The sequence below is a fragment of the Trachemys scripta genome, chromosome 7, assembly GCF_013100865.1.
Source record: "Trachemys scripta elegans isolate TJP31775 chromosome 7, CAS_Tse_1.0, whole genome shotgun sequence".
Lineage (NCBI taxonomy): Eukaryota > Metazoa > Chordata > Testudines > Emydidae > Trachemys > Trachemys scripta.
The window spans coordinates 109,852,576-109,871,475 of record NC_048304.1 but is presented as its reverse complement, the minus strand read 5'-3'; the positions used below and the strand labels follow the sequence as shown (position 1 = coordinate 109,871,475).

At 38.7% G+C, this 18,900-nt stretch overlaps 1 protein-coding gene across 1 annotated transcript in view; it reads left to right on the top strand.

The window, feature by feature from the left end:
• The window catches only part of SEC23IP (SEC23 interacting protein), a 48,183-nt gene that overhangs the window by 9,338 nt on the left and 19,945 nt on the right, over positions 1-18,900 (top strand). Inside the window, exons 2-12 of the mRNA XM_034775687.1 lie at positions 1,744-2,285; positions 3,689-3,905; positions 10,415-10,608; positions 11,577-11,666; positions 12,958-13,078; positions 13,964-14,053; positions 14,722-14,863; positions 15,846-16,054; positions 16,854-16,972; positions 17,738-17,908; positions 18,242-18,337. Coding sequence (XP_034631578.1) covers positions 1,744-2,285; positions 3,689-3,905; positions 10,415-10,608; positions 11,577-11,666; positions 12,958-13,078; positions 13,964-14,053; positions 14,722-14,863; positions 15,846-16,054; positions 16,854-16,972; positions 17,738-17,908; positions 18,242-18,337 — 1,991 coding nt within the window. The remainder of the gene's footprint in view (positions 1-1,743; positions 2,286-3,688; positions 3,906-10,414; positions 10,609-11,576; positions 11,667-12,957; positions 13,079-13,963; positions 14,054-14,721; positions 14,864-15,845; positions 16,055-16,853; positions 16,973-17,737; positions 17,909-18,241; positions 18,338-18,900) is intronic.

Sequence of the window (18,900 nt, the reverse complement as noted above, 5' to 3'; positions counted from 1 at the left end):
CGGAAAAGGCAAGTTCTGGATTTTTCTTGGAATAGGGAGTTTTTAGTTGCAGACTATGATGTCCAAAATCCAAAGTATAAGACACCAACTTATATAATATGTGTTTAAAGAAATCAAGGAAAGTGTAGAAAAAGCTAAGGAGCTACCATCAAAGGGGTGACTCCCTATAGCCAGTGAAGTAAAGGGGATTTAAAAAAAAAAAAAAAAGTGTGTGTAGCATTTTAGATGAGAACCACAAACTATAAAATTGCTTTGGTGGGTTTAGCAGCTTTGCCCTTTCCAAAAAATCAGTCAGGGGCAAGCAAAGACTGCAGCAGAGTAATGAATAATGGTGGGAGTAATGTTCTGGTCTGTAGTGCTACTTGAAAGAAAGTTGGGAAACTGGGAGGATTGAGTTCATCACCCCCCAGATTAGGCTATGACTACAGTAGTGTTACAGTTCTTTTTGTAATGAGGCTGGGCATGCTCATTATGGCTAAATTGTATCTGTGCCGTAATGTTTCACAAGACTACCCTATATTGACCTTGTTTCCATGGCCACAGCTACTTAGGCTAGGTCTACACTAAGGGGGGGGGGGGGATCGATTTAAGATACGCAAATTCAGCTACGTGAATAGCATATCTTATTCGACTTACTCCGCTGTGAGGACGGCGGCAAATCGACCGCCGCGGCTCCCCCATCGACGGCGCTTACTCCTCCTGACAAGGTGGGAGTAAGCGCATCGATTCGGGGATCGATTTAGCCGTCTAGATGAGACACGATAAATCAATCCCCGAGAGATCGATTTCTACCCGCCGATCCAGGCGGGTTGTGTAGACTAGCCCTTAGCTACCTAATCAAGTTTGCATCTGTGCTTATGGGAAAGTATGGATTGTGTGCACAGAGGCCAGGCAACACCATCAACATTATGTTGAAAGCTGGGAGGATGGAGGACTAGCCAATCAGTTATACAAGCTCTGTTAAGCAACTTTGTCTAATGTAATAAAATAAATGTTATGATCTGGCTGCAGGAAAACAATTGGACATTGGTAGGGGCGTCATGCAGTTAGCAGCAACTTCCCTTAATCGAGTATAAACCATGTTGTGGTGTGGACACTAAACATATTTAGAGCCAACCATGTCACTAATTGTTTAGAAACTTGTCTCAAAGTTATGTTGTTGACTTGTGGGAAGGGGAAGCTTTTGCCAAGCTGCTCCAGAATGTTCATGTACTTTGGAACTTGCTTTCCCTTGGAATACGATAGAGTTGGAGTAAGTCATCCTTCCATGCACATCTGTTTATACTGGCTTTTTCTTAGGAGTAGAATGAGTTCAAATGATCCTCTTTTTGCAGGTGGAAGAAAATAAAAGGGAGTGAAGTTCTTATAATGTCACTTTTTTACTACTTGAATAATTTTTTTTGTATTGTGCAAGTACAAGTTGGTATGATAAGCACGTTGTAAATAAGAGGAATTCAAATCTAAGGCTAACAATCTAGGATTTTTAATTAACTCAGACTGCTTTGTCTGTGTGTTTCTAAGATGGACTATAAAATTAATCAAATGTTTTTGGAGACTTACTACCTTCTACTGCATAGCATGTTTACCCTTCATTAATGTGGTGCCTAAATTATGCCAAAACACTTAAGATAAGCAAAATATTGGAAATAGTTTATACTATTATAGCACAGTGTCTGACTATAGAGCAAATGATAGAATTCCTTAGAATAGCTCCATTAACCACTGCTGTATGTTTCATTGCAGATGATTCCACAGATGTTGGAGAAGAAGACAGCTTCTTGGGTCAGACTTCTGCTACTCCTAATCCACCACAGACTTTTAGCTATTTCTCCCAGGTACCTAGTACCAGTGATCCATTTGGAAGCATAGGGCAGCCACCCTTAACAACAGTGACACCACCTGTTGGGCCATCAGCCTTCTCCAAGGCTCTAACTTCTCTCCCATTCTTGCCTGGATCACAAGAGGGGCAGAATGCTTTTGCAGCAAGTGTTCCGAAGTCACAATCATCTTATAGTGCACCACCTACTACCCTGGTGGGAATCAGTGCTTATCAGACTCCTCCAGAGAGTTGTCCCCCACTTGCAAACTTTTCTACTCCTCCCCATGGAACGTCGCAGCAAGGATATAACCCATATCGCCATACCACCTTAAGCAGTAGAGCTAATCCTTACATAACTCCACCGCAGCTGCAGCAGCAGAGTCAGACTCCAAGCCAGCTTGTGCAGCCACCACCCTCTGTACCACCTATCCACATGTATCAGACCCCTCCAGGATCATTGTCACCGGTATGCAAATAATCTTTGATTTCTTGGTGTTAATATAGAATTATTTCAGATTGTTCTATTTTAATTATATTTTTCCTTAACCATAGTCTTAATTTTCTGTTTTATTTCTGCTTCATGTTACCCCTTAACAGAGTAAGAGAATCTTGAGTCCTTTTGCCCTCTGATATCAAAATGTCTTCACTGATCTAGGACCAGTGCTTTGGGAAAGTTTACTGATCTACTAAGTGACATCTTCAAAGCCACGTGATTTTAGCAGCTAGACTATGTAACAGATAAAATCCTGAATGCCTGGGTTTCATATGGTGAAAAGATTAGTTTCTAGCTCTTGTGATTCTCAAGATAGCTTTTTTTTTTTTTTTTTAATCCTTTGGTTTTGGAAGACAAGCTGGTAGTCAGAATGATTTCAGTTTTAAAGGGTTGGATGCTAACATATATGTTAGATATGTTAAACATATCTTCTTACATAAATTTTCCTGCCTCTGTTGCTCACTAGGGAAAGAGGAATAGAAAGGTGTGTGTCTATGAGTATATGTAACATTGCCAAGCTAATGATGCCTGAACAACCATAATTTTTGGAATTTGAAATATTTTGACTTTTTGGGTGCTTGATCTTGCCACCTCTTCTCACATTAACATGAGGCTGAAATCTTTGGTCCCCTTAATGGCAATGGGAAAAACTCCTTTTTTGCAGTTTGGGCCTGATCCTGAGAGGTCATCAGAATCCACAACTCCTATGAAGTCTAAACTGAGTTTAGAACCATAGTGCTTCTCAGTATCAGGACTTAAATTTCCTGAGTCACTGGGGTAAGGATCCACTTGTCCAGATTCATTTGCAGGATTGGGGCCACAGATTGTGTGTTCTTTGAACTCAACAAGTACAAGCCACTCACTGAAGTTAGCTGTGAACGCTTGCATTGGTGTATCCATGTCTAAGTGAGCAGCTAACAGAGTATAGATATTTATATGGTGCCCATAGGAAAGAAACTTAAGATAAACATGCTGAGCCTGAATCTTCAAACGTCAAACATTTATTTTAAAACAACTTTTTCAAATGAAGGAAAGCACTTAGGCCATCACAAGTTTGAAACTTCAGCAGTTTTAGTTGATTACTTTTTCTGAGAAAAAGGGTCATACAGTTTTTGCTATTTTTACTTATCCATCTTTTCTGAGAACAGAAAAAGTCAGATCTTTAACTTGAAATAATATGGATTTTTAAAACACCATCAGGTGGAGATCCTGTATATAAAAGGTGTATGCCAAAAAGTTAATATTTTGGAAAGAGGGGAGCATGTGAGAATGGCAAGTGAGAAAAACCTCCTAAATGAAATATAAAATATATTCAATAAACATAATTTGAGACTGAGATACTTGAATCATCTGTAATAAAACTACTGTATTTTCAGTTTCCTCATTCACAGCCGGCACTACCATCACCATCACAACCACTGCAAACTTCCAGACCTGCAGGTCCACTGGTGCAGGCACCACCTGTTTTGCTACAGAACCAATATGAACCAGTTCAGCCTCACTGGTTTTACTGCAAGGAGGTGGAATACAAGCAAATATGGATGCCATTCAGCATTCTAGATTCTGTAACACTAGAAGAAGTTTATAACTCTGGTAAGCAGTGAAACTTTCTTTACATCTTATTCTTATATTGTGGCTCCTTGCCATTGAATGTGAAGATAAATGCAAGAGTTCTGTGGCTCATTTATAAAGATGAAGAAGGAATGCTCTGAGAATGTTGGGTGTTGGCTTATATTGAGAAGATAAACTTGAACCAATCTTTTCTACTAATCCAGAAGTTTACTAGGTTGGACGTTTGCTACTTGGCCTCATTACTATTGAGGCGTACAGGTCTAATACATATGTAACCATCCCACAATAACAAACTTGCTGTGCTGCATTTCTCTGTGATTGTATGCACTATATTTTTTCTTAGCTCTGCCTTACATCTTCATTCTTGTGGGTGGGCAAAACATCAATCTTTTTGGGTTGAAGATCAGGGTGGATTTGATTTACCGTATATACTCGTTCATTAGCCTGTTCGTTTATAAGCCGACCCCCACCCCCCTAAGATGGATAAATAAAAATAGCAAAAACTGTATGACCCTTTCATAAACTGACCCTATATTTCAGGGGTTGGAAAACTTTGGCTCCCAGTGTGTCAGGGTAAGCCGCCGGGTCGGGACATTTTGTTTACCTGGAGTGTTCACAGGCACGGAGCCCCTCAGCTCCCTGTGCCCGCGGTTTGCTGTTCCCAGCCAATGGGAGCGGCAGACCGCGGCCACAGGTAGCTGAGGGGCTCCGTGCCTGCAGACGCTCCAGGTAAACAAAACAACAATGTATTGGATATTCAACTCAATGATTCCATAGAGTTTAAAATCATCAAATTTTGGTGTAGTCCCTTTTATAAGCTGACCCCCCACTCCTTGATGCGTCACTTTTTTACCAAAAACATTCGGCTTATGAACGAGTATATACGGTAAATCATTTAAATCACTAGTCAGGAAGACTCAATTTAATCATGGATTTCTACATAAAACTGCATTCTTGTTGGTTGTTATAACCTTAATACATATTCTTCAGAACTCAGATAAATGTAGGTTTCATTTTTAGAAGGTACACACTATACATTTTTAAAGTGATTTATTTTGAAAACTTTTCAGATCAGTTTTACAGCTATATCAGAAAATGAATGATTGTTTGGTTATTTTATTTACGAATGGTAATTGAAGCAGATATTTATGAAGTCATTGGGAGGTGAACTATCTCCAATTCAACAGGTTAATCATTAATATTTGGAGGATTTTCTTGCCGTGCTGTATTAGGAGGAGTACATCACCAGGCAAACATTTAAATTGTTTTATTTAACTAAAACAACAACGTTACGTATTTTGGATTTTTTCTTCAACAGCAAACACATAATATTTTAACAAAACAAGCATATGAATTTTTGAATTTAATTAAACATTCATTTTTTTTTAAATCAGGTTTGTTTTTGTTAAAATTGTTTTTAACTAAAATAGTTAAATGAAATTAAAAAAAACCCACAAAAATGAAATCGACTGTGTCAGTCAGGTCAACATGAGAAATTTAAAATATTGGCTTCTACAGCTAAGTCAGTCGTCTTCACCTTCATTTTCCTGTTTGTTCATAATCTGGAAGAGAAAAACAAGCTTTCCTGCTTTTTCAGGTCCCAAACGATTTCTCAATTTGAAATGAATTAGTCCAAAGGAAGAAAATATTCTTTCTACACTGGCAGAAGCAGCTACTGCTGTTGAAAGTGAGATTATCACTTTAACAGTCTCTGAATCCAAGTGCTTAAGTGACTTCCATCAGTTCATTGGTGTGACTTTCTTTAAAACATCACCAATAAACATATAGTTCTTGAATGGTTCTCATTCCCAAACTGGGTCTTTTTTACGGCCTGCTGCCATTATAGGTTTTCCCTTCTAGTGAGAGAATGGTATGGTAGATCTCAAATCAATGAAGGCTACACTCAGACCTCAAGGCTTCTGGAATATGCTGCTCAAACAGCATATTCTTTTGTTTCTACTGCCTGTCCCTCCCTTCTCACATTTATCTCCAGACTTCTCCTTGTCCAGATCTATTCCGCCCCCAACAACCTTCTATTCATTGAACTTTTTGAAACTTTGCACTTTTAGAGAGAGGTAAGGGATTGACTCTGTGTACACAAATTTGCAGATTTGTTATTTCTCACCTCTATGTATTATTTATTTATTTAAAAACATTTTTGCTGTTAACAAGCATGTTATCTTTGGAGACACAAATCCACAGTTTGAGAACTGCAAAACTAAGCATCTCTGATGGTATCTTCTAGACTGAGCACTGAGTCCAATTGGGTAGATTGAAAGATTAACCTAAATAATCTATACAGATGCCCCTGAAAGCCCATAAGATTGGAACATATTTACAAAACTTTTCTTAAACATTACATTAATATATTCTCATACTATAGAATTAGAATTTATAATCCCTATTCCATGATGAGATATCTCTGAGCTATAATGTATTTTAATAGGTTTTTCCTCAAAAAGCATTTTATCAAAAAAATCCAATTTAAATAAAAAATTCTGATATTTATTTACTGTATTTTCTGGCGTATAAGACTACTTTTTAACCCAGGAAAATCTTCTCAAAAGTCGGGGGTCGTCTTATACGCCGGGTGTCGTCTTATAGGGCGGGTGCTGAAACTTCCGAGCCGGACTGGAGAATCTGCGGTCGCCGCATATGGTGGGGGGAGCTCAAAAACGGCCGCGGCCGCATCCCCGCCCGATGACGAGGTGAGGGGGCGCCTCACCGGGAAGGTGTAAGTGAAGGGCGGAAAAAGCTGCAGGCGTCCGGGACGCCCGGGGTATGGAAAAAAGAGCGGCGCTGTGCCCAGAAAAACACGCCTCTTTCACCCGTCTGGCCCGCCCTTGTATCCTTTTACCGTACCTCCTTCTCTGCCTCTCAGATCTCGCTCCTGAGGACTGCAGTGAAGCAGCGCAGGCGCGCATGTGCGAGATCTGAGAGGCAGAGAAGGAGGTAATAGGATACAAGGGCGGGCCAGACGGGTGAAAGAGGCGTGTTTGCACTACCGCTCTGATAGTCTTGGAGACAGGGAGGGCTGGGCAGGCAGGGAGAGCTGACCAATCCAAGCAGGCTTTGTATACAACAACCAGCCAATCGCCGGTAAGGTACATCGCTTGCCGTGATTGGCTGGTTGTTGTATACTGGGTACCACATACAGTACAGCACCAGTATCTGTACCTGTTCATACAGTATAGCACCAGTACATACAGTACAGTATACAAATGTCCAACAGTCAAAACCCCATCATGGCTCCACCAGCAAGAAGAAAGAAATATGACGCCAGTTTCAAACTTAAAGTTGTAAACTTTGCCATGGAACATAATAACTGCGCTGCTGCAAGACAATATGGAGTAACAGAAAAGATGGTTCGGGACTGGAAAGCAAATGAAAAAGCATTAAAGAGTATGCCAAGGGGTAAGTGTGCATTAAGAAGAGGCACTCCACATTGGCCAGAACTCGAAAAACATGTAGCAGACATGGTGAATGAGCATCGCCAAAACGGTTATGTAGTGACACGAAATAAAATACATTTGTTTGCACTTCAGTGGGCCAAATCTAACCCAGATCACAGCAACAGATTTAAGGCCACTGTATCCTGGTGTACTAGATTCATGGGAAGGCATAATATGGTACTGAGGCAAAAGATGAAAATTGCCCCAAAATTACCTGCAGATCTTGATAGCAAAGTAAATAGTTTCCATCGATACGTAATACAACAGCGCACTAAACATGGCTATGCGTTAAGTAGTATTGGAAATATGAATGAAACTCCAATGAATTTTGATATGGTTGGAAATAAAACTGTCCATCAAAAAGGTGAAAAAACAATTTTAATTAAAACAACAGGACATGAGAAGTCCAGTTTTACAGTGGTACTAGGATGCACAGCTGATGGCGCCAAACTGAGACCAATGATTATTTTTAAAAGAAAAACAATGCCGAAATTCAAGTTCCCTGTTGGTTGTTTTGTACATGTGAATGAAAAAGGCAGGATGGATGAAGAAGGGGTAAAGCTATGGCTTGATAATGTATGGAGCAGGCGACCAGGTGGACTTATTCAAAAATGTAGTCTACTGGTGTGGGATATGTTCAGGGCTCATTTAACTCCCAGCACCAAGCAAATGCTTGCAAGACTAAACACAGATGCGGCAGTTATTCCTGCAGGATTGACATCGTTGGTACAGCCACTGGATGTGTGCCTAAACAAGCCATTTAAAGATCGCATTCAAGAACAGTGGAATGAATGGATGGTTAGCGGCGAAAAGTCATTCACAAAAGGAGGAAACATGCGTGCTCCACGGTTGGATGTTTTGTGCAAGTTTGTCATAAAAGCCTGGAATGATATTGATGCAGAAACAGTAATCAAGTCTTTCAAGAAGTGTGGCATATCAAATTCATTAGATGGTATGGAGGACGACTACTTGTGGCAAGATGAAGAGGAAGCCGAAGCTGAGACCACACCATCTGATACGGAATTCGATCCATACGATGACTGCCTTACAAATGTATCACAAGATGTCATTGATGTACTTATGATATCAGATGACGAACAGGAGGATTTTGAAGGCTTTTAAAGGGAAACTGTCACGCCAGCAAAACCTGTAAAAATACCGTAGCTTGCAGTTATGATGGGCGTTGCTAACTCGCCAGGGACTTGCCCGGCACTTGCTCTCTCTCTCTTGTTTGTTATCTTCCTCCTATCATCATCAGTTCCAGTTTGGTTGACAGCTTAGAAAACAAACAGCATGGCAGCTCCCATGGGTTTATTGTCTTATCCTTCCTTTCAGCTTTAGAGTGAATTAGGAAAAGTTTAATCCACTTGCACTGTTTTATGTTTACATGTTTGATGACAAACAGCCTTATGTTTATAAATGACAGTTTTCCTGCTAAGTACCTGCATGTCATAAGCATTTGAATTAAAATTACCATATTGAAATCAAATCTGATGTTTTTTTAATTTTTTTTTGGTGTGCGTTGGAAGAGGGGTAGTCTTATACGGCGAGTATATCCCAAACTCTATATTTTAACTGGAAAAGTTGGGGGTCGTCTTATACACCCAGTCGTCTTATACGCCGGAAAATACGGTATTTATTTGTAAATCATTGATTTTTATCAACCCTGTTGAAGATGATAGAGCAGAGAGCATATTGGTCTTTCAGAAAAGAGATGGTTGGTCTAACGATTAACCCTATCCGTCTTGACAGCCATGTCTCTTTAATTTATTTTTTCCAGTAATTGGAGATGAGAAATCGGTCAAGTTTATAATAAGTTATTTTCAAGGATTTGATAGAAACAAATTTATAATAGGAAATATGGCAAAACATTCCACTCACACTAAAGACCTTTTTATTAGAAAGTAGCAATGCTAGAAGAGTGTGACTTCAAATGGATTTACTTATCTTGATATCTTAGCCTTTACAGGCCGATGGCCCAACTTTATAGGATAGTTATTGATGAAAAATGGAAGTTATTAGCTGATTCTTGGTATGTGTGGGTGAAGATTAGGGTGGAATGGGGTGGTGGTTCTCAAGGCCGGCTCCAGGGTTTTTGCCGCCCCAAGCAGTGGGGGAAAAAAAAAGCCGCTTTCTTCTTCGGCGGCAATTCAGCGGCAGGTCCTTCCCTCCGAGAGGAACCCGTTGCCGAATTGCCTCCGAAGAGCCCGACTTGCCACCCCTTCCTCTTGGCCACCCCAAGCACCTGCTTGCTGAGCTGGTGCCTGGAGCCGGCCCTGGTGGTTCTGCAAAATATCACTCAGTCGAATGGGATCTGCTGCACATAATCAAGGCAGTGAGAGTAAACTTTCAGGGCTCAATGTGTTACACACTACAGTAAGCAAGATAATTTAATCTGAGCGGTGGATACAGAATTAGTATTGTTATACAGCATACAATATGTAGAGAATTTCTAGCAACTACTTGACTGTTTGAGGAACTTGCCTGTTCACTGTTGTTCTAATGCCTTCCAAGTTTTCATATGATTTCTCCTCCTGTTTGCCCTCCTTCCTTTTGTGGTCTGTTTTCATTTTTCTGTTCTGTCCATCCTGTGGTGCTGTGCTTTTCCACAGACTCCACTCATTTCAGTGTACTAGCACACATCTGAAACTGAGTAGAATCCGTATCTCTGAGGCACTTTACTTCATAGATCAGGATAATGGCATATTTTACTCTGCTCTCAGCCTACTGAATTTCATAATGGAATGAAGTGGAGCAACTGGAGAAAGTGGCACACCACTATATGTCCAAACAGGTCTTTCCCCACTAGTGTTTCATTAACATCCTTTGTTCAACAGAAAAAATAAGTAACTCCAAGCTGTCACTCCTGAAAATGTTTTCACTCCTTTATCTAAAAGTGTGGAGAAGTACATAAATTTTGAGGAAAGCGATAAAAGCAGGGGTTTTGAACAGAGTTCAAAACAGCGTAGGTTACTGTTTTAATTGGTTAATGTCAATCAGAATGCTAATCGCTTTCACAACTTTCAAAGAGGAAAGCACACATTATTATTGTGACAAAGCATGAATTTTGTATTCTAGTTCAACCTGATCCTGAGAGCGTGGTTTTGAGCACTGATGGGGGGCGCTATGATGTTTACCTGTATGACAGACTAAGGAAAGCTGTATATTGGGAAGAAGAGCCATCTGAAGTCAGACGATGTACATGGTTTTATAAGGGAGACAAAGATAGCAGGTTTATTCCTTATACTGAGGATTTCAGTGAGAAGCTAGAGGTCAGTATTACTTTTAAGTAAACATAACTAAGAACTTAACCTAACAATTCTGAGCTATTATCTCTCTTCTAGAAAAGCTTTTACATTCCTGGTTGAAATTGTATTACAGAAAGGGGCTAAATTAGTATTGTCTAATGCACAAAGTGGGGCTTTGTAAGATGCTTTAAGACTCACTTTTGTCCCTTAGTGCTTTTGGCCTAAAATATATTCGGGGGAGGGATAGATCAGTGGTTTGAACATTGGCCTGCTAAACCCAGGGTTGTGAGCCCAATCCTTGAGGGGGCCACTTAGGGATCTGGGGCAAAATCAGAATTTGGTCCTGCTAGTGAAGGCAGGGGCTGGACTCAATGACCTTTCAGGGTCCCTTCCAGTTCTATGAGATAGGTATATCTTCATATATTTATATTTATGCAGTTGCCAGATTATAACTTGAGTCACATTATAGTGCTGTATATCCCTATCATTTTCCCTACTGTAAATAAAATTATGCGAATAGTGTCCTAGCATATTCTAAAAGCTTGTCAACCTGGTGTGTTAATGCAGTGTTTCTCAACCTTTTTGATACCAGAGACTAGCTTTCTGCTTTCCTAAACTGTGTCAGGGAGATCTAGGGCACGGGCGCCAGTCCACAGACCAGTCATTGAGAAATACTGCATTAGTGCACACCAACTGGGTTGTAAATTCTGGGGATGCACCAGCATGTCCTGCACTAAAAGTTTCCTAGTGCACATTACATAGTGCTGTTTGAAACAGGATTACATCACCGTGCACTAGGGAACTTTTAGTGTGTGCCAGCAGGGTTCACACATCCAGGTCATGTGTGACACACTGGTGCACATGAGAATATACACCCCAGCTGGAGTGCCCTAGTGCATCATGTAGGCAAGCCCTAACTTTTGGCTTGGCATGTTACATGTAGTTAGTCTAAACAGACATACTGGTTTTACATAACTTGTCTATTGTTGCAGGCAGAATATAAAAAAGCTGTCACTACGAATCAGTGGCACCGGCGACTTGAATTTCCAAATGGGGAAACAATCGTTATGCATAATCCTAAGGTAATGCTAACTATCTGATTGTTAGGTCTTTGCGGTGTAGCATGGAATTGAGTGCTTTTATGTAAAGCATAAGTTGAATGCAAATTTAGCATGTGGAGTTTTAAAAATATACTTATTCATTGCCTTGGGTATGTGTACATTAAAAATAATGTTGATAAACTCTCCTTACCTCAACAAACTATCAGAAATAATAAAAATCATCCTCTCTTCTAAAACCTGAGAGATTTTGCAATGTAACCACAAAGTTAATACATTTGGGTGTTCTTAGGCCACTGGGGAGGTGGGACAACTTTTAAAGTCAAAGGCCTTTTGATGTGAATACCTGCCAGCAGCTCCCAAGTGGTTAAATGAGGGATTGTCAGCTCAGCTGACCTTGGCTATTTTGGTATCATGTGAGGAGATATGCAATAGATTTTAAGGCCAGAAGGGACCACTCTCGTCATGTACTTTGAACTCCTGCATAACACAGGCTAGAAGAAGAGTTCTGTGTGAACTTGAAAGCTTGTCTCTCTCACCAGCAGAAGTTGGTCCAATAAAAGATATTATCTCATCCACCTTGTCTCTCTAATATCCTGGGACCAACACCGCTACAACACTGCATATAACACAAGCTATGACGTTTCAGCTAGTAAATCCTTCAGGTAGGCAGCACTCAAACCATTACGGGCTGTTTAGTTTAAAACCTGTACCTTAAATTGCACCAAACCAATGTAGATTGTGGAATGCAGGTGTAACATACTTCTAGCTGAAAATTCAGGTAAGTAGGCAGATGGCTGAATTCTGTAGTAGCTCAGGTTTCTGCATTGACTTAAGATATTGCCCCATGTGAAAAAGTGTATCATAATGTTGTCACTTTGAGACTGATTTTTTGTAAGGTCTGTTTCCTAAGAGAAAAATATCTAACCTGCTAATCAAGTGTGGGCATGACGAAGTATGAAAGGTACTCTTGGGCACTGCAAACCTGAACCAATCAGCAGGCCAACTTCCCCCAGTTATGGAAGACAACTTGGTAAAGGTTATTTTGTCTAGTTACTTCCCCCAAACCAGCAAGAATTACTTAAGTCTTGTTTTAGTTTAGTTTTAGTCAGCTAGCCACTCACCCAATAAAGCATAGGAATAATAGCGAAAAACAGAAAATGTATTGGAGTCAGTCACAAGAGATACATTTAGTGAATGAGAAGTATATTAAAACATACAGTACCTTCATACATTCTAAGGCCAGAATTTTCAGGTAAACAGACTAGAAAATGAGTTTTCCTTGTTTAAAGTTAGACGATATATTTCTTTTCAGGTTATAGTTCAGTTCCAACCTTCTGCAGTACCAGATGAATGGGGGACCACGCAAGATGGTCAGACAAGGCCAAGGGTTGTAAAGCGTGGCATTGACGATGATCATGATGAAATTCCGGATGGTATGTGACAGGGCACATGTGGACTGCAGTGGGAGAGTCCTCCTGAATCCCTCTTTTTTGCCTGTGGTTTATAAATCAGATTGATCAAAGCTTTGCAAAACAATCGCGCTCTGCCCCAATATATTTGTCAGACAGACAGTGTTTCCAGGAGAGTGCCATTCTTACAGCCAAGAGGAAAGCAAGTGTTACCAGTGCAACCATCATTGCATATTATTGGAGAACATTGTTTGCTTTTGTAAGGGTCAGTCAGTTGCTCCTTGCCTACAAATAAATCTTCCATTTTCACAGTTAAATTGGCTTCCTAAATCTGCCTCTGGGATTTTTAGGCTACTCCATCCCATAATTCTGAAAAGTTTTGAAAATTAACAGTACTTAGTTTTCTGCTAATAGATGTAGACAGTGTGAGAGTATAATCTGACTGATGGTAGTATTATGCTAATTGTATAAATCTTATACTGCTTTGGCTGGAACTACAACTTTTCCTTCACATTTGAACAAAAGACCCAACATGGTCATCAGTCTCAGGTACTTGAATTGCTTTTAAGTGTGTACTTCTTTGAACTTGCACTGTACTTCCATAGATGGGCAGGTTCTGATGCATGCATAAATATATATATAACTGTATAATTCCACACTTTCTTGCATGTGGAATGACACTGGCATTGTAAATAATAAAGACAGGAAAAGTTAAGTAAAATTGAAGTGGTGGCAAGAAATGGGTTTTCTTAATTATAAAAGAAAATTTGTAGGTGAAATTGTATCCTGGGCCACATTATTACTGTCCTGTCCTAAACCCCTAAATACTTGTTATATAAAACTACATGACTAAACTGCCTCACTGTGAGCATAATCACATACTAATATTTGTTCTTTTGCTTTTTATAGGGGAGATGTCTCAAATAGACCATTTAGTGTTCATGGTTCATGGCATAGGTCCTGTGTGTGATTTACGGTTTAGAAGCATTGTTGAATGTGGTAAGTCTTTAATCATAGATTTATTCTTAAGTATTTAAACTTGGGTTATAGTTCTCTTCATTAATTGAATTCTTTAATGTGGTTTAGACAGTTTTTATATTGCTTTTGAAATGTTATTTGAACAGTGTGTTAATTTTAAGAATTGCAAATATTTCCTTATTTTGAGAAAGAAGCCAAAAATGGAAAATAGTATTGGTTTTTCCTCAAAACGGTCATTGATAATTTTAGCTATTGCTATGGGTCCCTCAACACTAAACTCATATTTTTATAAGTTCATGTATAATGATTGAAACAACTTAAACATTTAGGGTAAGACTTTTGCCTAATAAATTTATATTCCGTATTTATTCTAATCAAAACAAAAAAAACCCCACAAAAATATATTTGATCATGGAACTAAATATGGTTTTATTTGGGGATACACCAAATACAACTTTGAACTAGATATTTAACTATTTCCTGACAGTTTTCTTATATCTACATAAGTAGTTTTTGTGAAATGTTGTAACTTCTTTAAAAAAAAAAAAAAAAATTAAATGGGGAAAGAGGACTTTAAAAATGTTCAGTATAGTTGAGAAACATATTTGAAATCCTGTTGTGTTAGGCCTTTGTTTGATTATCATTAATATCTGATTTCCGTTACTTCCCTCCCACCACCACCTCCCAAGTTGATGATTTTAGGACCGTGTCTCTGAAACTGTTGCAGACTCATTTTAAGAAGTCTTTAGAGGAACTTAAAGTGAGCAGAGTTGAATTCCTACCGGTTCACTGGCATAGCTCTCTACATGGGGATGCGACAGGTGTAGACAGGTTTGTATACAGTATGGTACCACTATGCACAGCGTCTGTCATACAAATTGCATAATACAGTACTTTATAGAGTTAAGGAAAATGAATGAGAAATTACTACATACCGTAAAGGCAAGGTAGATAAACATGGTTTGATAATAATAGAATGATTCTTCTGTAATGTTTTAGTTGAGAAGTTTCTAAACAGTGGGTGATAGAACAAGCTGGATGATCACATAGTGCTGACTTGCCTTATTTCCAGCTGCTAGACTTCATTAAAAGATAATAGATTAAATATTTTCCTGACGTTTCTTTTCCACATAAGCAATTGTGTTAGTTGTCATTAGAGATGTTATGTGATCATGAATAGGAAGGAAGATAATGAATAAATATGGTAACCATTTCCCTGATGGGTATTTCACTCATCATTTCTACAGCTGAGTGCAGTAAAGAGGGTTAATATGTATTGTCTTTTCAAATATTAACCTCTCCTCTTGTCACTGCTTGTCCTTCATTTGTAACCTCCCTCTTTGTAGTCCCATTCTTATTGTCTCTTCCCTCCCTGTTTGATGTATTCTCTCTCTTTCCTTTCTGGTGCAGGCTGTCAGGAGGCTGTACTTCATTTCACCTCCTATTTTTATACACAGTCGTTTCTCCCCATCCCCACACCCTTGGCAACAGGGCAAAATTATAATGAAGTAATATCACAGGTTTTCCCTTAAACCTAAACATGACATAAAAGGTTGAGAGACATATAAATTCCTTAACATAGAAATAAATACACTAACAATTTAAAGAGAAGATATTAGCACTAATGTATGAGTTTGAGATGAGACCAGAAAGTTTTATTTTGGTTTGAGGAGAACATGACTGCTATGGTTAGGGTACTCTGAATTGATTGCCAGATGGTTAAACCTTCAAAACTATGGAAAAATGGAATTGCAAAGCTCTTATAAAGACTTTTAACATAATCATTCTACAGCTAAAATTTTTGCACCACCAGGAATATTAAAAAAATCACTTTGCCAAGCATTGGACGTCTGCGCCACTTCACCAATGAGACCTTGCTTGATATACTGTTTTACAACAGCCCAACCTACTGTCAGGCCATTGTGGATAAAGTAGGCCTGGAAATGAACCGCCTACATGCACTTTTCATGAGTCGTAACCCAGACTTTAAAGGAGGAGTCTCTGTTGCTGGGCACAGTTTAGGTAATCTACTAATATATCTGTTTACTTTCTGGGACAAAATAGCATTGCTAGATAGAGAAAAATGCAAACTACGTTTAAGCATGGGGAAAGCTGGCCTGATAGACCATAATGGTTTTTTGGAGTGTTGTTGGCTACTCATGCAAAATGTCAATATAGTCAGGTTTATAGATTCATAGATTCTAGGACTGGAAGGGACCTCGAGAGGTCATCGAGTCCAGTCCCCTGCCCGCATGGCAGGACCAAATACTGTCTAGAATCTGTTATAATACTCCATTCTTAAGAGGCATTATGATCTAGAGGTTAGAGCATAGAGATGGGAGTCAAAAGACTTGCATTCTAGTCTAGTCTTAAAAAATCAATTTGACATGTGACAGTGGGTTAGTCACTTATCTTCTGTGCCTGCTTTCCCCAGTTGTAAAATGGGGATAATACTATCCTACTATGCGTGCATTATGGGTATTATGAAGCTATGAATTCCTGTCTGTGTTGTTTGGGCTCTGTTCCTCCAGTCCCGGCTCTAGGAAGATTCCATAACCTGAGTTAATGAGTAAAGGTGATGTTGGCTATTGTAATTGCTGTTCACGTGAACCAGCTTTAAGCAATTCCTATACGCTAGGAATTCTCACATAAGTGTACTATCTAAACATTGTTTCTTTGTTTTTTAATTTTTCTGTAAAATTATGTAAGTGAACTTTCTTGCACCCTACCTCCAGCCACTGCTATCCCCAAGAAGTCCTGTTTGTTAAGATTTTGGATCAAGAAAACTGGAATATTTACTCAAAACAATTTATATTTCCAGGTGCCTTAATTTTATTTGACATATTGTCCAACCAGAAAGACTTGACTTCATCAGGAAACTCTGCACCTCCCACTGCTGCTAATGGGCTTGTGAATGATGTGGTTGTTCGTGACAAGCAGGTATTACTTGCATACCTGAATTTTGAGATGAATTCACTCTGATGTTTTTTTGGAGATGTTTCTCAAGCTGTCAGAACTTTTATCAGTTTAACACAGTACCTGATGTGATAGTAAATTTTAATTGACTAGTGGAAAAATGCAATCTAAGAGTAGTCAGTTTGTGTTTCTGTAGTCTCTATATTTGAGGTTTCTTGTACCATATAAACTTAAAGGTCTGTGGAGGTTCTGTCTAGTGGATGTAGGCATTGGGCCGGGACCCAGAAACTCTTAAATTCTAAACATTGGCTCTGTTACAGATTATATGGCATTGAGCAAATAGGGAAAGTGAGGTAAAGCTGTCTGCAAAAGAGAGGTAAAATACTGTCTTGAAGAACTTTGTGAGTAATGATGGATATACATGAGGAGGAGTCAGTTTACTTTAGTTCTCAGGTCTCAGAGTGAGGGCAGGTAGATTTTTTTTTTTTTTTTTAACCTTAAAGGCATTTGATATGTAAACCATGGAGATTCAAAACTCCAGGAACCCCATTGTCACTTTTAGTCTCCCTTTAAATATTTTAATTTAGTGTCAGTCCATTCTTATTGGTTGAAAATTTGATGTTGATATTTGATGTTTTTTTAAAGCCCTTAGGCTAGGATGATTAACAATGCTCAGATGTTACCGATATTTTAAAAATATGGTTTAGCATATATTTGTTCATTGAAGCTTGCTGTTAACTCCTCACTCTATCTGTCAATCTCATTGCGCTGCTTTAATCTTCTCTCAAGGTGATAGAGAATACCAACTCCTTGGCGCCCATGATAACTCCTTCTGGTGAGGAGCCCTGTGATCCTGATGTAGAGGATGAAGTGCCAACCTTACAGAAGGCTCTGGAAATGCTCAGTGTCTCAGAATATATCGACACATTTGAAAAGGAGAGAATTGATATGGAATCTCTGGTACAGTTAACAGTTTAAGTTGAAATTGGGAGCCAGACAATCTTTTTTGCTTTAGAGCTTAGTCTAAATAGCTCTTTTTTAAATTGAAACTTTAATTGTATGTATTGTATACTTAAGATTAAATATTATGTGAATCCATAACACTTTCAGTTAAGTAGGTTGGTCTCCTGTTATGTATGTTTATTGTTGTCCTAAACTCTCTTTGATCTTTATTTAATTCTGTGTAAATCTTAATCTGCACTATTTGAGTTTACTTAACTAATTTTTAAGCCATATTTTCTGTAAGTCACTAAGAAGTAAGAAGTGCATATATATATATATCTTTTTTTCCAGCTGATGTGTACAGCTGATGACCTGAAGGAAATGGGTATCCCTCTTGGACCAAGAAAGAAAATTGCCAACTTTGTAAAAGACAGAGCAGCCAAACAGGTAAATGCGCATGGTTTTATAATGCATTTATATTGGCATTATTTAACATTATTTGTTTTTCTACTATTACGTACCATTCTCTACTGTTATGTAATGGCCCAAATGATTTCAATACTTCTCTATATAACGTGCATAAAATTGCCTCATCAGAGGTTGTCAGAATCTCTCTGCATATAGGAGGGTTATGCAGCATGTCACTAAAAACAGTCTTCTGCTTCAACTATTAAATACCTAAAAGCTTTGTGAAGGACATTGTGGACAATATTAATGAACCTTTCACTGCAATACTGCATAGCATAAAACCCGTCTCTGCTTTAAAACTGCTTAACTCAGTAGGTATGACAATTTTTTTAAATCCATACTTCATGCAGGTATAGTAATTTCCTTTCTTTCCAAAGGTACTATGCTAGACAAAGTTAGAGCCAAACTGTATTTTTTTAGGGCTGTCAATTAATCACAGTTAACTCACGTGATTAACTAAAAAAAATAATTGCGATTTTTAAAAAAGTTGCAATTAATCACAGTTTTAATTGCACTGTTAAACAATAGAATACCCGTTGAAA